Here is a 22,030-nt window from a genome sequence, read left to right on the forward strand (position 1 = left end):
GAATGTTTGGCGCCTGGTCCTTTTTCCAAGAAGGGAACAACGACGTGGCCTAAGTAAAGCTGCCTTTAAGCCTGCCTTGACGCCGGGTTAGTTCATGGGCACATCTGGGCAGCTTTCTTCTCAGAATTACCAACATGACTTCCCTTTCCCAGGGCATTCTCTCCAACCTGTCCGATTCTAGCCTCCACTCTGGGATCTCCTGGTGATCCCCAATCCAAAGAGTGACCGGGTCTGGCCCTGCTTCACTTTTTGAAATCAGCCCGGGTCCAGCAGGGGCTGCCACTGAGTGGGACCACAGAATGAACAGCTGGATTATGTTGTTGAACAACAACAGGTTGGAGTGAATCTTTGGCGGTTCGTCCATTCAGAACTCTCTGACTTTTTGTCTGAGTCACATTTTGCTTTACAGCATAATAGGGGCTGTGAACCACAGTTTATGGCTCAGCCCACGCGTAAACTCATCCTGATGTGGTGTATTCAGGAAACCATGATTTGTCAAACCATGCTATGTTTGTGATGTGCGAGGGCACACAAGGGTTGCTCTTGCTCAGTGTTTCTCAACCTTGGCAACTTTAAAGTGTGTGGACTTCCACTCCCAGAATTCCCCAGCCAGCCATGCTGGCTGGGGAATTCTGGGAGTTGAAGTCCACACACTTTGAAGTTGCCAAATTGGAGAAACACTGCTCTAGCTGATAGATCTAATCAAGAAAAAAAGCAAACCCAGAGTTTGCCCCTTGCTACTGTGGTTCTCCAGCAATTTTTAAAAAAGAGCCCAGCGGTGATGTTGCTTCTTAATTCCTTTCTTATGAGAAAAAGCAGGTTTGGATTTTAACGCTGCTTCTCCGTGCAGCACCTCCTAGGACGGCTTTAGCTTCGTGGTCTCAGGAATGCCGAAAATCCGGTTCGACCTGCAGCCCAAGACTGCGAAGAGAGAACGGGACTGCTAAAGATGACCATTGGGGAAATCCTTTTCTGTCGGCTTCATTGCTGGCGAAAAGGCTGGACCTGAACTGCATCGGTTGTCTCGAGAGATTGCAGTTCTCTTCGACGCTCCGTTAGACGACCCAGGCTCTTCTCTGGGTAAAGGGGGAGAGAGGGTGGCCCCAAAGGGCTTCTTGCAAGCCCCTTACTTTCGCTTGGCTACCGAAACCAGAACGGGCTTCTTGCAGCCCCCTGCATTTTAGCTGGGCTACCAAAGCCAGGGTTTATAGCTTTGGTTTGGGGCTGAAAAAAAAGAAAAGTAAAAACGGGTGGGGAGCGGAATGGGGGAAAGGCGAGAGGTCTGGCTTCTGCAGTTAGTTTTCTTCTCTTTCTCCAACGGGGGCTGAATTCCAAACCAGCACCGTCACGGAATTTAAAGCTGTCTAAGGATTTGGCTCAGGGCCCTTGGAGCCTGTCAAAGATTTTGCTGATGAAAGAGTATGAATATGGTGTGGTTTTCGGAAGGGGGCACACTCATTCCTGCACCCCCCAAGAGCCTACGTATCTGTCATTAGAACTGTGCAATTTTATTTAGCCTATAAAAGGTCGTCCTCACTTAACAACCATTCGTTTAGAGACCGTTCAAAGTTACAACAGTGCTGAACTAAAATATTCGCAACTGGTCCTCGCACTTACAACTGTCTCAACACTCCCACAGTCATGTGATCACAATCCGGGCACTTGGCAACCAGCTCGCACTTACGACGGTTGCAGCATCCCGGGGTCACGTGATTGCCATTTGCAACCTTTCCAGCCAGCTTCCAGCAAGCAAAATCAATGGGGAACTGCATGATTTGCTTAACAATGATGGTGATTCACTTAACGGCCACGGTGATTCACATAATGACCACTGCAAAAAAGGTCATAAAATCAGGCGCAACTTGCTTAACAACTGACCCACTTAACAATGAATATTCCGGTCCCTGTTGTGGTTGTTAAGCAAGATTATCTGGAAGGGATCTCCAGGGAGGAGAACAGTGTTGCCAACAATCCAATCTGAACATGGAATCTTGCTTGTGGCTTTGCACTTGTATGTGTGGGTTATCTGCGTGCACCGCAGCTTGTGGAAAGCAATCAGGAAAGGGTGCCCTTTGACCTTTCAATTTGCACTTGGCTCAGCGTTCTAAATAATGACGACGATGATGACCCAACGACTGGCTGCTTTGTAGCATTGCCTGTTGTGCTCTTGTGTACGCAAAGTTGAATTTGGGGGGGTATAGTCCCCCCCATCTTGGCAATACGTATCTTGTTCCTTTTGAACAAAGGTATTTCTATCTCAGCCTCACGCTTCTCTTTCTGAAAATCACAGCCTGGGTGGATTTGAAGTGCTCGTTATGTACAAGTCCAAAGATCAGAGACTTGGGTTAAGGAGAGGAGAACTGCGATTCAGAAGTGCGTGGAGATGGCTTGTAAATACGAATTAGATTTTATCTGCATCTCACCGTGTCCTTTCCTTTGCCTATTCTTCTTGGAGTTCTTCCCTTCGTTCATAACATGCTCCGCATGGAGTCCCAGGCAAAGGCATTTAGCATCTTTTGCAGTTCTGCAAGCTGCCGGGACGCGCAGGACCATCCTGGGAGTATTTGCCTACTCTGCGTTTTAATGCATCCTGGCCCCTTTCCAGACGCGCGTGAGTCTGGATCCCAGTTTCCAAACTTTGTCAGTATGACCACGTTGGCTCAAAGTCTTGAAATAGTAGTTGAACTTTCTTTCGACGCATCCCTGGAGACAGCGCATTAGTTACCACGCTTTAAGAATGCCTCTCTTCTCATTCTTGGTCTACAGTTGGTTTAATTCGCCCAAAAACAGTGGGTTAAAAGATGGCCCGCTCCAAAGTGTGAAAACAACAAAAAGCAACAACAAAATACAGTGGTACCTCGGGTTACGAACGCCTCTGCTAACGAACTTTTCGGGTTACGACCAGCTCCGGCCGCAAAAATTTACCTCGGTTTGCGAACTCCGCCTCGGGGTACGAACAGGATACCCGGCCATTTTCCCTCCAGTGACACGGTCCGCGGCCATTTTCCGCCCCTGACACGTGGTCCGCGGCCATTTTCCGCCCCTGACACGTGGTCGTAGGGAGGGGGACTCTCCCTCCAAGCAATAGCCGCCTCCCTGTCCTCCACGCCAGAACGGATTAACGGTAATTACATTGAACCTTATGGGGAAATTTGCTTCGGGTTGCGATCAATTCGGGGTGTGACCAGAGTCACGGAACGAATTAAGTTCGTAAACCGAGGTTCCACTGTACTGTGAACATTCAATTCTATGAAAAAGCGTTTGGCCTTTCTCCAACTTCCCTCCCCTTTTAGGGGGAGGAATTTTCTGAATTTTGGCACATCAATGCCTCTGAAAGTTCCCAGAGCTTCCCACGGGTCCTAGTGATGTATAAAATGAGACTGGCTCGACAAGGAACAGCAAAATGTAACACTGATTTCGTTATTTGGCAAACTCGCCAATCAATACTCACGTATTTGTCAGCCTCTTGCAGCTTTTTTCTAATAAATACAAAGCATGCAATTCTATTTTCTTCCCTACCATCGCGCAGAGTTTGTATTTCCACCCAAATCACAAGCGGCCCCCCCATTCTTTGCGAGTTGAGGCCGACCAAATGCCATTTTATTGCAAAGTGGGAAAGTTGGTGGTTTTATTTTTTATTTTTTCATTTAGCGGTGCAAGGAGCAAGGAGCATTTAGTGGTGCAAGGAGAGAGAAAGCTCTCTTCACATCTCGGCATCCAGTTCTCATAAAGCAGTGTTGTCCAAACTTGGCCACTTTAAGGTGAGTGGACTTCAACTCCCAGAATTGGGATGCTGGCTGGGGAATTCTGGGAGTTGAAGTCCACTCACCTTAAAGTGGCCAAGTTTGGACAATGCTGTCATAAAGCATTCTAGGCTGGGTGGGGGAAAAGATTTAAAGGGATGGAGCATGGCAATTTGGCAGAAAACAGTAGCGTGGTTAGATTTTGCATTCCTTTTTTGAATAGTTTGAAGTGAGCTTGTTAAGTCTCGATGCTGCCTTTGAAGCGGAATAGCTATTATTTATTTTTTTATTATTTTTATTATTTTTTTATTTATATTTATTTATGTATATATATAAATTTATTATTTTTTATTGTTTTTTTACATTATTATTGATTATTATTTACTCTTAAACCAATGTTTGCATTCATCACTGCCACTACAGATTTTCCAACTCTTATTCATACAACTGATTATTGAATAATCCATTTTGGGGCTTTGTACAATGTATCGAACAATAAACAGTTTTATTCAGTTAGCACAGTGTTGTTCAAACTTGACAACTTTAAGATGTATGGACTTCAACTCCCAGAATTCCCCAGCCAGCCATGCTAGCTGGGGAATTCTGGGAGTTGAAGTCCACACGTCTTAAAGTTGCCAAGTTTAAACAACACTGAGTTAATAGGACACAGTAAGCTACAAACAGCTTACTAAAGTTAACAGTAACCAAGCTGTACATATTGTGTAAATGTCACTAAGTTTTTAACTGATCTGGCAAAGTGAGTTGTGTGAAGTGACCACAGCACTCCAGCAGATACATCTGGAGTTCAGAGTTTGCTGCTTCTTTATGCCCCAAACTTACTCAGAAATCAAGGCTGCCGTGTTGTGCAATCACTTCATTTGACAATAGCTTGTGAGTCTCCTCGGCCTGATGCTCTCCTCACCCATCTTGAGTTGTCCTCAAACTTGGCTGCTTCAAAGCTTATCTTAACTCCAATGAGCTTTCCTCTTGTTGGAAAGCGTCCAGCTTCTTCTGTTGACTTTACTTGGTCTAATAAATTTTCCCTTGGTTTCTCCTAGCAAGAACGTTGCCTAAAATTTACAACCCGTTGCAACAGATTAGCTAATGTAGGGAGTAATTGAGAGTAATTGCTTCAAAGAGAGTTGAAAGTTGACCCTGAACAACTGTTTAAAAAGTCAAGGGGACAGATAGTCCCCCGTCCTTGGAATGTCCTCTTGAAAATAATCTTAAGAAAGTTGTGACAGTCACGGGGTTTTGATAAGTCCAACCAAGAAGGTCAAAGATTGGGGGACGGGGTGTTTCCTGCTGCGATTTTTTGCTTTTTCCTAATGAATGATTTCTTGCAAATAACTTCAGGAGGAAACCTTGGGGGAGAACGTGTGCATGCGTATATCTGTGGTTAGCAATCAAAGGCTTTGGTTCAGGTGCTGAAGATTTATTTTTAAGAAGAGTCAGAGTTGGGGGATTCAAGGATAGCATTGCATCTGGGTTCCTCCATGCTCAGACGAGATGCTGGTTCCAAGCAAGACATGCTTTGCCATGAAGACAGTTGAGATTTGCATTTCCTTTACTTCTCTCCATTTCTCACAGAAGCCTCTTGCTGAGAAATATGTTCCTGGACATCTCTTGCCCTGTATGTTAATTGCTGGAAGAGGATTCTGTAGCATTTGAAGGAAGTAGTGGAGATGCTCTGGTTCTTAGCGCAAAAGTGGTGTGTGCGTGCTTGTGCATGTCTATGGCTCCTTGGTGTATTTATTTATTTATTTATTTGCTGGACAAATCTCAGCATCATCTAATTTACTTATTTTTCAGGTGCCAATAGAAGAGTTTTTCTGGCGCCTATTCCCCCTTTGGCCCAGCAGGTGGCAGCACCAGGGTGACAGCCTGGATTGAAAAGCTAAGCAGGATTGGCCTTGGTTAATGTTTGGATGGGAAACCACCCGGTCATTCTGGGGATCTAGAGTAGACTGGGAAATTGAGAACGCTTCCTGGAGGTCAATTCACAGGTCACATTCAGTTTCCTAAAATTCTGTGGCCTCACTTTAATTCATGGGGACGCTGTTCTGTTCATTTCCAGCTCACTTCCCTGCGGCTTTGAGGGGATTAATTATTAATAAATAATTAATAGATTAATTATTGGTTAATTTATTTATTATTCTGGTTTTCAAGGAAGAAAATGATGGGAAGCAATTAAGGAATAACGGCCAGCTGTCGGTTAAGGGGCCGGTTTGGGCAGCCAACTTTGGCTGATCTCAGAAAAAAGGGGAAAAAGCACATCTGTGTCGTTGCCAAGAAAACAACATGACTGAGCACATGAAGAAAGGATGAGATGAGTCCAGCTGGACTCAAGGAAGCTTCATTTTATCTTTATGATCTGAGAAGTCTGTACTGAGCAACATTGCAGAATAAACAAATACAGCAAAAGGAAAGTGATTTCCTCCTAGCAAAATCTGGCTGAAATATAGCCTGTGACAAGGAAAAAAAATTCAACTTTCCAAGCATCTGGCTTTTCATGCTTTTTTTAAAAAAAATTAGAAATTAAGTTGCTGGCCCTTGTTGGGGCACAGATCTGCTCAAACCTGCATGGTTGAGATGTGCTACCATCTTGGGGCTAAAATGGACAAGATGTGCAAACGGCCCATCCATGTTTGGTTAAAATATACTGTAAAAGAAAGGGGGTGGGGTGGGGAATAAAGAGATGATTGCTGGTGGACCAAGATGAGAACACAAGCATTAAACTTCCACCTCCCTGGGGCATCTTCCTGATTCAATTTATTTTCTGTTTGCCACTCTTACAGGCCCACTGATGGGTGGGTGTGTCTCATTAGTGACTTTTCAAAGAGAAATGTAAAGGGTCACAAGGTTCAATTTCAAGTCTTCTGAGCTGGGCCCTCCAGGAAGAGGTAAGAAGATGGGAAGAAGTTCACGATCAGCTCATTGCAAAGCCTGGCTCCTTGAATGCCCAGACCAAGCTTGTTTATTCTGAACAACTCTGAGCGGCCAGCCCCATTGACCTGTTGGTTGGGTTTGTACAACAGGTTAGACGAAGCTAAAATAAAGGAATGGGTAGTTTGTGGTTTATTGGGTTGGGTGAAGCCAGGTTCTTGTTGTGTGAACCTAGCCCTCATGTTAAACAGTGATGGTTTATTTGCCAGAGCAGAGCAAGCTATGTTTCTTGACCCTGCCCTTTTGGACACCCCAGGGAGGTCGTCTTACTATTCTTGGTAATGACAGAGAGAACACAAGTGTGTGTGCCAAGTATGTTGTCTGAACCCACCCAGCCTATGGGCAGAAATACCCAGTAGGCTTAGTATGCTGTTTGAAGGAACAATATATATTGTTTTATCTATCTTGTTGGCTGGGGAATTCTGGGAGTTGAAGTCCACCCGTTTTAAAGTTGCCAAGGTTGAGAAACACTGCTCTAGACTGTCTGTCTTGATTTATGGTCCTGAAGGAGATTTGGCTTGGCCACATCACTCGAAAAATTGTAGTCCTGTAATGCCTTGTTAATGAAAAACAGGCTTTCCTGGCTGAGAGTGCCAAATTTAATTTCTCGTCCATGCTAGCTACACTCATTTTGCTGTGTGACTTCTGGCTTGATGTGAACCAACAAGCGTTTAATTGAATGAAATTGGAGCCAGTTGCTATTTTGCCAAATTGCACCCAGGCGCAGGAGAAGAAGGGTCCCCCCTTGATGGTTAGCAACTGTTCCTTTGCATCCCAAAGGTGACTAAACAGGAATCTGAAGGCCAGGAGAAAAACTATGCAGATCCAGCATGATCTGGATTAACCCCCATTTCCAGCCCTTGATTTAGCAATCCATGCCAAGTGATTTAAGACCTCTGTCTTCCACAAAACACTGGATCACATATCAAGATAAGTTGCTATTCGGGTCTTTTGGCCTTAAATAAATATTGGTTGTTATTAACCATGATGTGATGGGTTTGCTATGGCTAAGTATGTTGGACAAATCCTTCCGTGCAAATGTGCCCGCCTCGCTTGTTCGACAAACCATAGTTAATCATGACTTAACGCGATGCGTGCATGAGGTCAAGAAGCCTTTGTGAAGATGGGTGTGGCTGAATAGGGAATCTGAGAGTTGGTTAGTTGATTTGGGCGGAGGCTGATATTTAATCCGGAGGACATTCTTTAGCATGGTCGGGTGTTTTGGTATGTTAGCAATATCCTTCAGTATTTAATATCACTTCTGAGGTTTTGTGAACACGCCAGTGTTAATTGGTTGGCTATAAAGCGAATGCTTAATTAAAAATGAATGCACTAATGATTCTATAAATCCTCTAGATTTCTCCTTTCCTACTTGCTAAATGTCAGATTCATGCAGCGGCCTAGTTGGCTTCTGCAGAGCGAGGCGTTCCTAAATGGAGGACGTTTGGGGGCATTTCTCTTCTTAAAAAAACCAAAACAAATACAAGAATAATCCAGTCACTTCTATCAAGCGCCTTCTCCACCTGCTTGGCTTTGCTTCATGTGGTTGGTTTCCAATCTTGGTGGATTTGGGATCTGGTTCCCTTGGTACGAGCCGTATTTGTGATGTGGTCAGAAGAGGATGTTTGGGTCAAGTTTGAAGGAAGCCCCATTGGCCTTTTTGGATGGATGAATTCGCAAGAGAAGGAATTTTGGGATGACTCACTGCTTTTCTGATGCATCTGGAGAAGTTTTTTTAAGTGCTAGTCTCCAGTGTTGTAGTGAGAGGTGGGCTTCCAGTGAGTTTCTCAATGCCCTCTCCCAAATGGGATGGTGGAGATTCTGTAGAAGTGTTTCTCAACCTTGGGAACTTGAAGATGGGTGGACTTCAACTCCCAGAATTCCCCTGCCAGCAACGCTGGCAGGGGAATTCTGGGAGTTGAAGTCCACCCATCTTCAAGTTCCCAAGGTTGAGAAACACTGCCATAGAAGGAAAGAGTTAGCAGTAACTTGAGATTCTGCATTGTCAGTCCCCAAAGCAGATGTTCTCCATTCTTGCCAATGCAGTGCACGCAATGCACAGATGAGCAGCAAGATGGGGCTAACCTTTCTGGAAAATGACTTTATGACAGGCTAGAGGTCACTTGGTGTTGGAGAGAGAAGACATTGTTCTCCAGGGCATCCCACCTACAAATGGGTCGCAGAAAGGCAGATCTGCATTCATCTCTGCTCTCCCCACCCACTCTGATTTATGCTTCCCTGTATAGGCGAGAAAGAATTAGATTTTCCCCTCGCTCGCTGGTGCAACGGTGCAAATTCAGAAAGGACGTGGGTTAGGTAGTGGTTTTAAAGGGGGGCTCCGCTGAGGAGTGGGATCGGACTTTTGCCACGTGGTGAGTCTGAGAAAGAAATGAAAGGGATGTAAACAATTATGGGGTAGAAAGCCACCCAGGATTTCCTTCCTTCAGTTCAGATGGTTGTTGACTTTTCCCAGAGCTCAGCACCAGAACTGCTTGGAGGCCCCCAAAGTCTTCTTTAGCCATCTGACAACAATGGCACGTACTGTGCTGTCATGTTGAAGTGGGAAATGTTCAAAGAAGTACTGTAAAATAAACTAGAAGTAGTTTCCTTTTTCCTTTTAAAGCAAGCCTACATCTCTCCCTAAAAATGCAAGAATCCCCCCCACACACAAACACAGATATAGAAGTATGGTCACCAGCCACCGACAGGTGGTCCTCTTCATTGATCAGAACTCGTGTGCTCCACACCAACCTGGTAGCTTCCAGTTTCTTCTAGCCAATTAACTAGGTCTCTCAAGCACGGGAGAGATGGTTTTCTGGCCTTCTAGTTTTCAGAGACTGCTGGAGGGGATCTTCTCAATTTCCTTTCTCCTACCATGGGTTGACTGAACTGTACATGCTGGGCATCCAAGCTGGAATCTTTTGCATGCAATGTGGGGGAGCATCAGGTCTCCAAGGCAGAGTTGCAAGGTTGCCCTGACAGCGGTGGTGTAAGTGAGCTCCCAAAAGCAACCAGCCTGTCATGTCTTCGACTAGCAGTTGGTTGCATTTCTGCACGAACCACGGAGAAGGAGTTTCCAGCCACCTGCTGGACATCTCTGCTCTGCACAGATACAAGGGTGAATTATTGCATGCTTCCTATAGCAATCTGTTCTCTTGTCTGCATGGAAATCCGCGTCACCTGTAGTGACCTGCAAAATAAAATTTTATTTGTAATGACCCTTACAAAACTGCTAAAAGGCTCCATTCTGCTCAAAAAAACCCCTTTCCTGTTGCAAGTTTCCTTCCGTTCCATTTTTGCCGTACATCCATTTTATGTATTTATTTTTCCCCTGGAAGGAACCAGGTTTAAGTTCACCCTCAGTGATGGAAGCTCACTGACCCTGTGGTGCACTGTCTAACCCAGTTAGCCGTGAACCTGGTCAGATTTGCTTACTGGGGATTCTGGCAACAGACCATCATTCTAACGGGGTTCAATGTCACCATTGGGGGAATGCAGAGACTCTGCCTGCCTTCACCAAGGAGCATCCAGTATCTCTCTGCCCTTGTCCCAGGAGGGCACTGGCAAGGTCTTATGGCATTACTGCTCCCTTCCCTGTTGGCCAGGAAGGCAACGTTGGCATGGCTCAGCCATCACAGGGTTGTTCTGCCAAGCTTGGGCAGTGAGTTCTCTTAATAGAGAGGCTTGCTTTTTTGACTGTTCTTTCCCTCCAGCTCTTTTTCTTGGAGGGCTGATTAGGCTAAAATGGTCAGGGTTTAAATATACCCATCACATCACAGGTTTGGATGGGAGTAGCTTCATCTGTACATGACTGACTTCAATTTAAATGCAAGGCATTACTGATCCGGTTAAGTTGGCTGTTGGAATAGGACCGCACCATTGACCTGGTTAAGTCAGTTGTTGGAATAGGACTGCATCACTGACCCGGTTAAATTGGTAGTTGGAATAGGATGACAGCCCAGTCTATCTTGCATGGTTGTGGTTGGGAAGGGGTGTTAAAATTTGAGGAGAGAGTGCTTTTGTGTTTCCATAAGCTAGGAGAAAGTCAAGATGCAAAGCTCTAGCAAACACATCAATTATGCCTCCTTCCCCAGGTTCATGCGCTAGAGGGGAAGATTGGGGGACAACGGGTTAATAATGTCTTGAACTTCTGCGTCCAAATTTTCCCACGCCCGCCGCCTTCTCACGGCCTGTTTCTCTCTCTCCCTGCAGGACATCTGTGAGGACCCCCACCTCTTTGTGGACGGAATCAGCTCCCACGACTTACACCAGGGGCAGGTGGGAAATTGCTGGTTTGTGGCTGCGTGCTCCGCGCTGGCGTCCAGGGAGGCCTTGTGGCAGAAGGTAACAACAGGCTTGGAAAAACCAATCTCCTTGGCTCCCGTGGCTGTGCTGACACAACGTGCTTAACCGTGGTGTGATCTGGGCCTGTATTTGCACAGCGAGTGATGGGTCATCTTACCTCCTCCATAAAGGAGGCTGGTGCAGACCTAGCCCGTTCTGTGACGGCGTGCTTCCACGTATTGCGCAAATCCCAGAAAAAATGCAGTTCTTAGTAGAGGGTGAGGGGTGGGTAGGGACAGAGGTGAATTTGTTCTCTTGTACCTCAGTTTTTTATTTCTCAAGGACTTCACTCAAAATGCAGAGCATCAATATAATGCAAACCAAAATGCAGCCATATTTTGCTATGGTATGCCCTCTTCCAAACATGCATAGTTTTTCAGGCACTTTCTCCCTGTGGGATGCAATCTGGTACTCTTTTCCTGGTTGGAAAGCGTGATGGAAAAAATGTGGATATTGATGAATCGTTGTATTGCCGTTTGCCTGTCCATTGAGGACAATAGGATGAGAGAAATTTGCTTTATAGCGTTCCCTTCCTGGAGAGAAGTATCGCCTTCTAGTGGAGGCCTGGTGGATTTCGATCTGTGCAAAACGCTGTACAATTTGTGCTTCTGAATAAACAGGTATAGAGACAGGCAGGCAGGCAGGCGGGTAGGCAAGTAATGTTTGACTGGACTGTGAGAATTATGTCTGTGTTGTGAGAAACTCTCTGCTCCCGCCCCTCACCAGGGATGTTGTGAAGATGCGGAGTTACGGAGGGTGTGCATTTAACGGTTTGCAGTGATTTAATGTAGTGATTTAAGTTTGTTCTTTTAAAACGGATTGGCGTTTTTGCACGTACTACAGCCGCAACCTGCGTGGACTTTTGTCTGTGTGAGCTTTCTATAGGAACGGCACTCTCTTTTTGAACGTTGTGGTTCTTTTCAGCGGCAGCTCTGGGCGTTTTCTTTTTCTCCTTGAAGATGGAAAAGGCATACGGGTCTCTAGAAGGCAGCTGCTATCGAGCGTACTCAGCCTTCCCCAATGTGGTGCTTAAACCATATGTGCAGTCTTTAGAATTCCCAGAATCCCCTGCGAGCATGGCCCCTGGAGAATTCTGGGAGTTGTCATTCATTCTGAGACACCCAGAGGACAGCAGAGAAAGTTGGCGTAGGTGATACTGGAGTAATTCACAAAGGACAGGTCAGCTTTTGCTGTATTTGTTAATGGGGTGGGTGGTTTCTCCTACGTAGTTATTTATTTAACTGTACTTGCAACCTGCCCCATTCCCTCAGGACTCTGGGTAGTGTACAGCATCAAACAACTCCTTCTCCTTCTCCTCCCCCTCCTCCTTTCTCCTCCTTCTCCTTCTCCTTCTCTTTCTCCTCCTCCTCCCCCTCCTCCTTTCTCCTCCTTCTCCTTCTCTTTCTCCTCCTCCCCCTCCTCCTTCTCTTTCTCCTCCTCCTCCCCCTCCTCCTTTCTCCTCCTTTCTCCTCCTTCTCCTCCTTCTCCTTCTCTTTCTCCTCCTCCTCCTTCTCCTTCTCTTTCTCCTCCTCCTCCTCCTCCCCCTCCTCCTTTCTCCTCCTCCTCCTCCTCCTCCTTTCTCCTTCTCCTTCTCCTTCTCCTTCTCCTTCTCCTTCTCCTTCTCCTTCTCCTTCTTCTCCTTCTCCTCCTCCTCCTCCTCCTTCTTTCTCCTCCTTCTCCTTCTCCTCCTCCTCCTTCTCCTTCTCCTTCTCCTTCTCCTTCTCCTTCTCTTTCTCCTCCTCCTCCTCCTCCTTCGTTCTCCTCCTTCTTTCTCCTCCTTCTCCTTCTCCTTCTCCTCCTCCTCCTCCTCCCCCCCTCCCAAATGAATATGAAAAAAAAATCAAATAAAGATATTCACAGAGCAAAGCAAGAATAAAAATCAAGGCCTGGCATCAGTCAGATGGGATTGAAAGTGCATCGGAATAAAAGAGCTTTCGCCTGTTTATGAAATTGCACCAAGGTGGGGTCTTCATGTACTTCGTGGAGGGGGGAGTATTCCACGAGGTGGGGGCTGCTGCAGAGAAGGCCTGCTGTGTCTCCCAGACCCCACAGACCTCCTATAGGGAGGGAACTTCAGTGTCCAGACAGACCAACACTTTCTGTGTCACAAAGCATTACCTAAAGTATAACTGAAGTTGTTGTGATCTCTCTCTGCTGGAGACTTGCTTCTCCAGCCTGATGACCCTCTAGATGTCTTTGAATCACAGTTCCCGACATTCCCAGATGGAGAATAGGAACTACAGAGAGTGAGTAACGAATAGGCCATATTGACCCAGCCTGCTTAGTCTGGTTACAACAAAGCCACCCCAACACTCATCACCAGCCACTAGATCTTTCACGGTCTTGGAAAGGGGGTTTATGTGAAGACATCCGTGGTCTGATTCCGCCACAGAAACATCTGCTTGGAGAAACTACATTCCCTCCCTTATCATCCCTATCTGGCTGCCAGACATTATCCGCCTTTTCCCCGTCCTTCCTTGGAAGTATCTTGCTTCTGCTCCCCCCGTCCCCACAGCCTGCTCCTGGGGGACATCATTCAAGCAGAAGAAGAAGCTCACCAGAGCCTTATTATTTCAGATCTCCACAGTCCTCCCTTGACACTCCGAGTCTCCTTTTGTTTGTTTGCTCAATGCTAATTTTCCACCTTGGCCTTTTGAGCTGAGCGGAAGCAAAGCACCTTGGCTTTCGTCTTGTGTCCCTTACAAAGAAAGGAAAAGTTTGCTCTCATTAGAGGGTGGGCACTCTTACACCAGTTCCCCAAACGTGTCCGAACTCTCCATGGAGCCCTGAGTAGCGCAGAGACCTGAACCAGCTCTCCCAGCTGAATCTGCACTAGAGCATCTTCTTTGTAAAAAGAAATATCCAAGTTGCTTTGTGTTATCTCCACGCAACACATAAGATCCTAGACAACTATAGGAACGTGAGAGCTGGCAGACCAGTTTGGCCATTGCAAAGCTGGTAGATCACTGAGATCCTCAGCGTAGGTCTCCTGCGTGGACTACACAATGCAGGCTGGATGTTCTACAGGCAGTCCTTGTTTAGTGACCACAATTGGGACCAGCAACTCAGTCATTAAGCAAAGCAGTCACTAAGTGAAACAGTGACCATGCTTATGATCTTCCTTCAGCTTTCCTTTGCTTTACAGACCTGAGAACTTTACTTTTTCATCACTGTCATAACTGTGAATGGTCACTAAACAAGGTCTAAATGTATCCTTTGGTGCCACCTGTAACTTGGAGTGCTATCACTTGAAATTGAACGAACACCTCCCATTACATCTTTTGGGTGCCTTTTTGAAGCCCTCTTTCTTCATGTGAACATTGGAGAAATGGGGCTTTATTTTGGTTGCCCCCCCCACCCCACTTTTTCTCCCCATAAAAGGTTCCAGGCAGTTTGTATTCCTTTAATTGTTGGTGTTTGTATTTAGTGAACCACATTGAAATGGTGGATAGGAAGCATAGGAAAATAAGCGGTCAGTTTAGGGAGGATATGCCTATAGGTCCCACCACAAACAGAGCCCTTTTTGGAGATGATGTTAGAGGTCAAAATCCATGCTCCTTTTTTCCACATTGCAGTTTAGGGCATGGAATTTAAAGCCACTGGAGATGCAAACATGCTTTTATTCCAGGCCTTTTAGGGTTTTGTGTTGCTGTTGACTTTTAGTTGCGATCAGGGGGCTGAATTTGAGTACAGCAAACCCTCCATTTGACAGACAGATTGGAGGAGCCTCTTAAATCTGAAAATCCATCGGTTGCAGTGCATTATGTCGTTTGCTCCAATCCCCGATTATGCAAATTATATCATTTGCATCATTTGACGTGATTTGCTTAATGATAGCATTGTGCAACTGAAATACATTTATGTCATTTGAGTCGATTGGACAGAAATCAACATGCTTTTAAGTGCCTCATCTTGACTAGTTCAGATACTTCATGCTTGTCAGTCGCCTCTGCTAGATCGTGGTCTGTTAAATCAAGATTTACTTTAGTGTATTATATTATTATTAGTTTTGTAAGAGGTTGGCTCGTTACTTATGGGACATGCTCTTACAGTTTTCTTGATAACGCTGTAGAAATAGTTCACTGCTGCCTTCCTCCAGGGTGTTTTTTCAACTTCAGACCTAGGATTTCATGGTGGTCTCTCATCCAAGTTGCAACCAGGGCTAGCCCTACTTAGCTTCCTAAATCAGCCAATTTTTAAAATATTTTATGACTTTATTTTTGTAACAAAACAATCTTTAATCTTAAAAAAAAAGAAATTTTAAAAACATTAAAAGTACAAACTAAAAATGCAAACTATGAAGAAAAAAGAAAAAAAATCTATCTTATGTGACTGATAAGTCACTGTTATACCAATGAATTCACTACTATAATATGAACAGTACAAGATATTATTGTAAGATATCACTGAATCTCTGCCATAGTAACACATATTGCTGCATCCTTTGGTTAGTGGAAAATATTGCCTTTCCCAAAACTGATAGATCACACCTTTCCGACACCATTCCTTGACATCTGGAATAACATCACTTTCCCAATTTCTTAATATAATTCTTTTTGCCACCCCCATGCTCAATACTACCCCAATTCCTGATGAACAGTCAAACTCCAGAGCTTTGGTATATCATTCAACATTACATTAACATCTTTAACATCTAAAGATTTTCCCATAAACCTACTAATATCCAATAATACGATTCTTTTTGGCTTCCCCCATGCTTGATACCACCCCACTTCCTGATAAAGAGTCCAAATCCAAAACTTCCAAGCTTCCTAAATCAGCCAAGGTTGACTAGATGCCACCAACGGGGCCACTGAGTCGCTTGACCAGCAACATCCATGGTGTCAAAGGCACCTTAGAAAGAGGTATTGTGCTTCTCTTGCTGTGTTGTAATCCTCCGATCGAAGCCTCCAGAGAACCTCGTGATGAATGAAATTCAGAAGGTGGCGCATCAAAGAAGTTTCATCTTTCCATGGGCTGTGTCATACCTTTCCATCGTGAGATCCCTAACCAGACCCAGTTCTGCTGTAACCAGGGCAGGAGAACCAAGTCCTGGGCCTCCTTTGAAGGTTTCAGGGCTTCTTCTGCCTTGCATTTTCCAACTGCTGCCCTAAGGGAGGGTTGTTCGTAAGTGGAAATAATTTTCCAGTCCTTGGCCCTTTGCTGTCTTTGGACCAGCTCTTCAGTGGACCCTTTGTGGCTTTCTTCTTTCCTCCACTCTAAAGGCTCAAAACAGCAGAGCTGTCTTCGCACCGTGCAAGAAGGTTGCCCCTTGGAATATTCTCTGTGTGGCTGAGAATGATGGGAGTGGGTAACCTGACGGATCTGGAGGGCCCAAGTGGGGGTAGTGGTGGCTCTTCTTGAGAGTGGGCAGGGAATCATACATTTGACACCCAGAAAGCTTGCATGGAAAAGAAATGGCTTTGAGAAAGGTTTTATGCTTGGCCAGCTAGTTTTCTAGGTGCAAGGACTATATTGCTCCCTCTTCCACATTCAACCAGTGAGAAAGTGCGTTAGAGAATAAGTCAACATGTGGGTTCTGTTACCTAAACTGGCCACTTCCTCCCCCCTCAACTGCAGAAAACCCATTTTTCTCCGGGCCCCTTTGGCCCATCTCTCCACTGGGGCAGAAGGTGATTGTTTTTAATGCTCTGATAGATGGGAGAGAAGGGGGGTGAATGGGCAGAAGGGAGAAGACACACCCATTGCAGGTAACGTGAGAGGTTGTTCTTTGACTTGCCACGTTGCCAACCCACGCACACCTCCTTGACATCAGAAGAAGCGATGGTATCTGATTTTTATTAAAGACTTTTTTAAAAAGGAAGATTAAAAACGAATACAAACCTAATGTAAAGCAAGAAAAAGAAAAGAAAAAGAAGTCAAAGAGAAAGCTAAAAGAGCAAGAAAGGGGAAAGAAAGTAAAAGAAAAATGGAAAAGAAAGAAAACAGATACAAAGAAGTAGCTTCTGATCTTCTTTACAGCCATTATAAATACAATTATAAATTTACTTCTTATTCTATGATTACAACATGACTCTCTTCTTTCCATAATCTATCCTGCTAATCAACAAAACCATAAATCATACGTTCTTTTTTTTTTCTGTTTCACACAAGAAGTCTGTAAGGGGTTTCCAGTCAGCAATAAACCTATATAGGAATGGTTATATTTCTGAGGAGGTATGTTGGTAGGGACGGTGTTTGCAAGGCTACCAAATGACCAGGCTACCAAATAACCTCTTTTTAAAATAACTTTGCACAAGGCGCCAAACCTTGTAGGGTCCTGGATCTGCCCAGCTTTCAAGGCTGCCAAAATAAAACGAAGAGAGCCGAAGGTTAAAACGAGCCAAGCTTTGCCCATTGCTTTAACTGGCCCAGTGAGCTGGGTTGCATGAACAGAGCCGCCCTCGCCAGAACAAAATCAAGAACTCTGTTTTCCTCCTTTCTTATCTCCCTGTCGGCTTGCTTAATTTGGAAATAAAGCTCTTTGCCCTGTGTCTGCAGCAGGCTGGGCTGTAAAGTGGACTGCATCCCCCAATTTGATGCTTTCAGATGTGTTAGACGTCAGCTTCCATTATCCTCAGCCACTTTAGGGCCTGCAGGGAAGACATGGGTGTGGGCCTTCTTTTTTTTTTAGATCACATGCTGACAAGGAGAGATGGTGCCCAACCTCCATACCAGGCATGCCCTGGAAACAGGTTCACACATCTTCAAACATTATTACCTTGAAGGCATCTGACAGGCATTAAGTCAAGTACATGACAGGAGCCACTTTGCAGAGTCTCAGATCCATTGCTGTGTTCTTCTCAAAGCATAGTTTTCCCAGTACAGGTAGTCCTCGACTTAAAACCATTCATTTAGTGACTGTTCTAAGTTACGACGGTGCTGAAAAAGTGACTTATGACCAATCCTCACACTAACGACTGTCGCAGCGTCCCAGCAGTCATGTGATCAAAATTCGGGCACTTGGCAACTGGCGTGTATTTACAACAGGTGCAGTGTCCTGGGGTCATCGCTATTTGTGACCTTCAGCTGGCTTCTGACAAGAAAAATCAATGGGGGACCACATGATTTGCTTACCCTCATGATTCACTTAACGACCATGTGATTGGCTTAATGACTGGCGCAAAAAATGTTGTAAAATTGGGTGTAGTCATGTGATGCCTTGATTAACAACCGCATTGCTTAATAATGAATTTTCCGGTCCCTATTGTGGTCATAAGTTGAGGACTATCTGTAGCATTGCCTGACTGTCAGAGATGCTCTTGTGGACCTGCACTGAGCAGGGGGTTGTACTAGGTGACCTCCAAGGTTCCTCCCAACTCTAGTATTATGAATAGGGAAAGCCAACTGTGAGGCCCCCATTATGCACCTGGGCACTGCTGTGGAAACATCTTAGCAACCCACAACGGCAGCTGAGAATAACACAGACCTGGCACATTTAACTTGTTGCAAGAAAGCAACTAGCCAGGATGATTGGAAGAACTGTGGTGATGCTGATGTTGCTGAGTCCATTACAAGCAGGTCTAAACCTCTGAGGGCCCTTTCACTGTGCTTGCAGTGGGCTTAGAAAACCTGGGTGGGGTAATTTTTGAAGCCCCCTCTGTTTCTGGGGCCAGTCACATAATTTGGTCTCTTCCTAAACTGGGGAGAACTGCATTGGGAAGATCTTGGAAAATAGAGAGGCTGTGTCCTCTCTGGTGGATTGATGCTCCAAGTTAATCCTCCAGAACAGAGTTTCTCAGCCTTGGGAACTTGAAGATGGGTGGACTTCAACTCCCAGAATTCCCCAGCCAGCATGGGAGTTGAAGTCCACCCATCTTCAAGTTCCCAAGGTTGAAAAACACTGCTCTGGAGGTTTGCTAGAGGTTTCATCTGGTTCACAATGCAGCTGCAGAGCTGTTGATCAAAACATCCAGTCGTGACTCCCATTTGGCGGGGTCAAAAGCATTTTGCCAGCTACCACTCAAATACCCGGGCAGAATTCCAAGGGCTTGGTTTCTAAAAACCCTCTTTAAATCCTAAAAGACTCTGGAACCAGGGCCATTGGGCAGACTGCCTGGGTTTCAATCACCATTAGGAAAAACGTTTGCAATTACCTTGATAGAAAGCCTTCTTCGACATCTCCTCCTTCCCCCCGCCGTTTGACCACAGGCTGGTTGGGAAGCATGGGAGTTGTATTTTTGCCAGTCTCGAGGGCTAAAATTTGGTTGGACGGCTCCTCCACAGAGGAAACAAGACATGGGGAAAAGATGGATGTACGTTACAATCTGGGTAGGTTTTATTACAGACTCAACGGTACCGGGACCAAGTCCTTGCTCCAGATGCATGGTGCCTATTGAAAAGCTCTCCCCAAAAGTCAATCTCTCCCTCCCTTCCTCCCCCTGTCCAGGAGGGAGCCCCCTTTGCCCCGAGGGGACCTCATTTAAAGCTAAACGTGTTCTTGCTTGGGAACGGTTGTTAAGCCAGGTTGTTAGGGCAGCAGATGTCAAGAGACTCAGCTCCGTAGATGATTGTAACCATCTATGAACGTGTTCCTCCCTGGGAAATGAGGGGCCCAGAGGAAACCCCCTCGGGCACTCTGCTTCCCTGGCCCAGGTTGCTTAGCATCACTGGGGTACCAGCCAGCCAGCGAGAGAAGCAGATCCTATTTCCTGTTGCCTGCCAAACATCTCGGCCACTTGCAGGACCGCGCTGCCCTGCAGAGTCTCGCCACAGAAGGAGATCGGGAAGAAGAGGTGGCGCAGGAGAATTATGAGTTCAGAGGCTGCCGAGCTGGAACTGCCCTTGGTCCAAGACGTCCAGCTAACCAAGTGCATGAGAATCCGGGTGAAGAGCCTCCAGCACAAGAACGAGAAGCCTCAGGACGGCGAGAAACTCCTCCAGGCAAACGAATTCATTTTCCGAGTGGATTTCTCTCGCCAGCACGGCCTCCGTTTCCTGCGCTGGAATGTGGCCCTGGACAAGCCAGGCAAGGCCACCGTCACTGGAACTTCTCAGCACTGGACCCCGGACTTGACCAACCTTATGCGAAGGCAGCTCCTGGAACCGGTTGGGGTTTTTTGGAAGAAGCCGGAGGCGCAGGAAGTGGAGTGCGATGAAGCTGATGCTCTGGAGTTTGGAGAGCGGCTGGTGGAGCTGGCCAAAATTCGGAAGGTGATGTATTTCCTGGTGGCCTTCGCCGATGGTCTCGAGCCAGCTCACCTCAAATGCTCGGTGACATTCAGAGTCTGAATTCTGTCCTCTTTGGCACCCCCCCCCCCGAAATGTTCTGCTTTCATTCTCCTGCTTTGGGCTCTGCGGCTCCAGCGGTTGCTTGGTTTCGAAGCCCAAAGAGCCGCACTTCTGAAATGCACAATTGATGCCTTCTCCTTTGCCCTCCCTGACCTCCAGCCTGACCTGATGCCGAGAGCAGCTCCAAGGATTCAAACAGCATCCCTCCGCTGCCGGGATGGGGAAATCTGCTGTTTGGAACATGGAAGGCCTTCTGTCGGATTCCAAAACAGCAGCTGGCCTGGCTTGTGCAGAAGGCGCCTTGCGCATCCTTTTGAAAATTTGGAGCATCCCTCCCACACTCAAGACCTCCCTACAGTGCAAACGTGGATAGGCCCATGGAGGGGTTCAGGAGCCTACCCAGCAGGGCTGGATGTGAAGAAAACAGGGATACCTTGAGGTTCCCTTCAGTCTGATTCATTGCAGTAATTTGCACGGTTCTCCAGAGCATTGCCTAAACCCGGGAACCTGACGATTTTAAACTTCTTTCCTTTCAAAGTAAGCCCTCATTTTCACGGATGCTAGGAAAAACTTTGATTTTTGTTTTAATTATGACGTTTCCCTAACTTCTTATTTTATTTCTTTCTCCAGCGCCGCCACCCCCCCCCATCAGTTAGAGCACTTTAAGCATGCAAGTATTAAACAGAGGCCCTCTTTTTCCCTCCTGTTCACCCTTTTGCAAAATCGGCACAATTTTCTAAATTGGAAACTGAAGACCAGAGGTAACAGCTTGACTTCCTGGTGGATCAGTCGCTAGATGTGAATCTGAACTTCAGGATCGTGGGGTCAGTTCCATCCTCTAGCTCAGTGTTTTTCAACCTTGGCAGCTTGAAGATGGGTGGACTTCAACTCCCAGAATTCCCCAGCCAGCCTTGCTGGCTGGGGAATTCTGGGAGTTGTAGTCCACCCATCTTAAAGTTGCCAAGCTTGAAAAACACTCCCCTACCTTGTTTTGCCATGTGAATAAATGATTTGCCACCTCCAAAAAAGAACACCCCGCTGCACAGTGATTAAATTCCTGTAAAGAGAAGCAATTGTTTTTTCTTCGTGCAAATCTGAGGTTTGAAAGAAGCTTTTTTTAAAAAATTTCCCGGCTGAGTTCAATGGAAGTAGAATGAAAAGCTCTCAACAGCATCCCTTCGCCTTGCCTGATCAGAGAAGCCTTTTGCCCACAGGCACCCAAAATTGGCTCGTTTGCTTGAGTCACTCTGAGATGTTTCTTTTTTGCTCAAGGCTTTGAATGGGAAGGGGGAATCGTCCACACCCATGGTTTGGGAACCCCTTCCTGATGGAAGATCGTGCAACCGAATCGAATGCTGCAGGAATCCGTTGGAGTTCTCACAGTTTGTTTTCTGGGACTTTGGGGGGGCCTGTCTCCTTGGGAGCAAATTCCCTTTGTCAGCAGCGGGGTGCAACAGGGAAAGAGACGTGCCTTCCTTATGCATTGGGATTCTGGCTGCAGGAAGCGGCTGGGGCTTTCCAGATTGCCATGCCGAGGAGAGCGTGAACTCTGTTTGGGTTGGATCCGTAGCAGCTGATGGGGCATTGAATGTACAGGAGAGAAGAGAAAAAGACTTTTGGGGGGGGTGTCTAGGGTAGGGGGTTGGAAGGGAAAAGTTTGAAACATCCCTTCCAGAACATTGTTGGATCATCGTCTTGGAATGGAGGATGGCGTCCAACATGTGGGAACTGTTGGTGGGTATTCCTCTACACGTGGTCTTCCACTT

General features: G+C 46.1%; 2 protein-coding genes across 3 annotated transcripts in view; both read left to right on the forward strand.

Moving 5' to 3' along the window:
- The window catches only part of CAPN5 (calpain 5), a 68,124-nt gene that overhangs the window by 19,242 nt on the left and 26,852 nt on the right, over nt 1–22,030 (forward strand). For both annotated transcript variants that reach the window (XM_088140474.1, XM_088140473.1), the window contains exon 3: nt 10,902–11,033. In XM_088140474.1, coding sequence (XP_087996600.1) covers nt 10,902–11,033 — 132 coding nt within the window. The remainder of the gene's footprint in view (nt 1–10,901; nt 11,034–22,030) is intronic.
- OMP (olfactory marker protein) lies at nt 18,894–20,335 on the forward strand. Its single transcript, XM_025172332.2, has one exon. It carries the CDS (start codon nt 19,785–19,787, stop codon nt 20,262–20,264), a length of 480 nt encoding a protein of 159 aa, XP_025028100.1. The 5' UTR covers nt 18,894–19,784; the 3' UTR covers nt 20,265–20,335.

The sequence above is a fragment of the Python bivittatus genome, unplaced genomic scaffold, assembly GCF_059951505.1.
Source record: "Python bivittatus isolate LINGU-HERP-01145 unplaced genomic scaffold, Pbiv_v1 ctg000340_np1212, whole genome shotgun sequence".
In the NCBI taxonomy this organism is placed as follows: Eukaryota; Metazoa; Chordata; class Lepidosauria; order Squamata; family Pythonidae; genus Python; species Python bivittatus.

Coding starts and splice junctions, on each gene's coding strand:
- OMP (XM_025172332.2), top strand. CDS start 19,785: ATGAGTTCAGAGGCTGCCGAGCTGGAACTGCCCTTGGTCCAAGACGTC.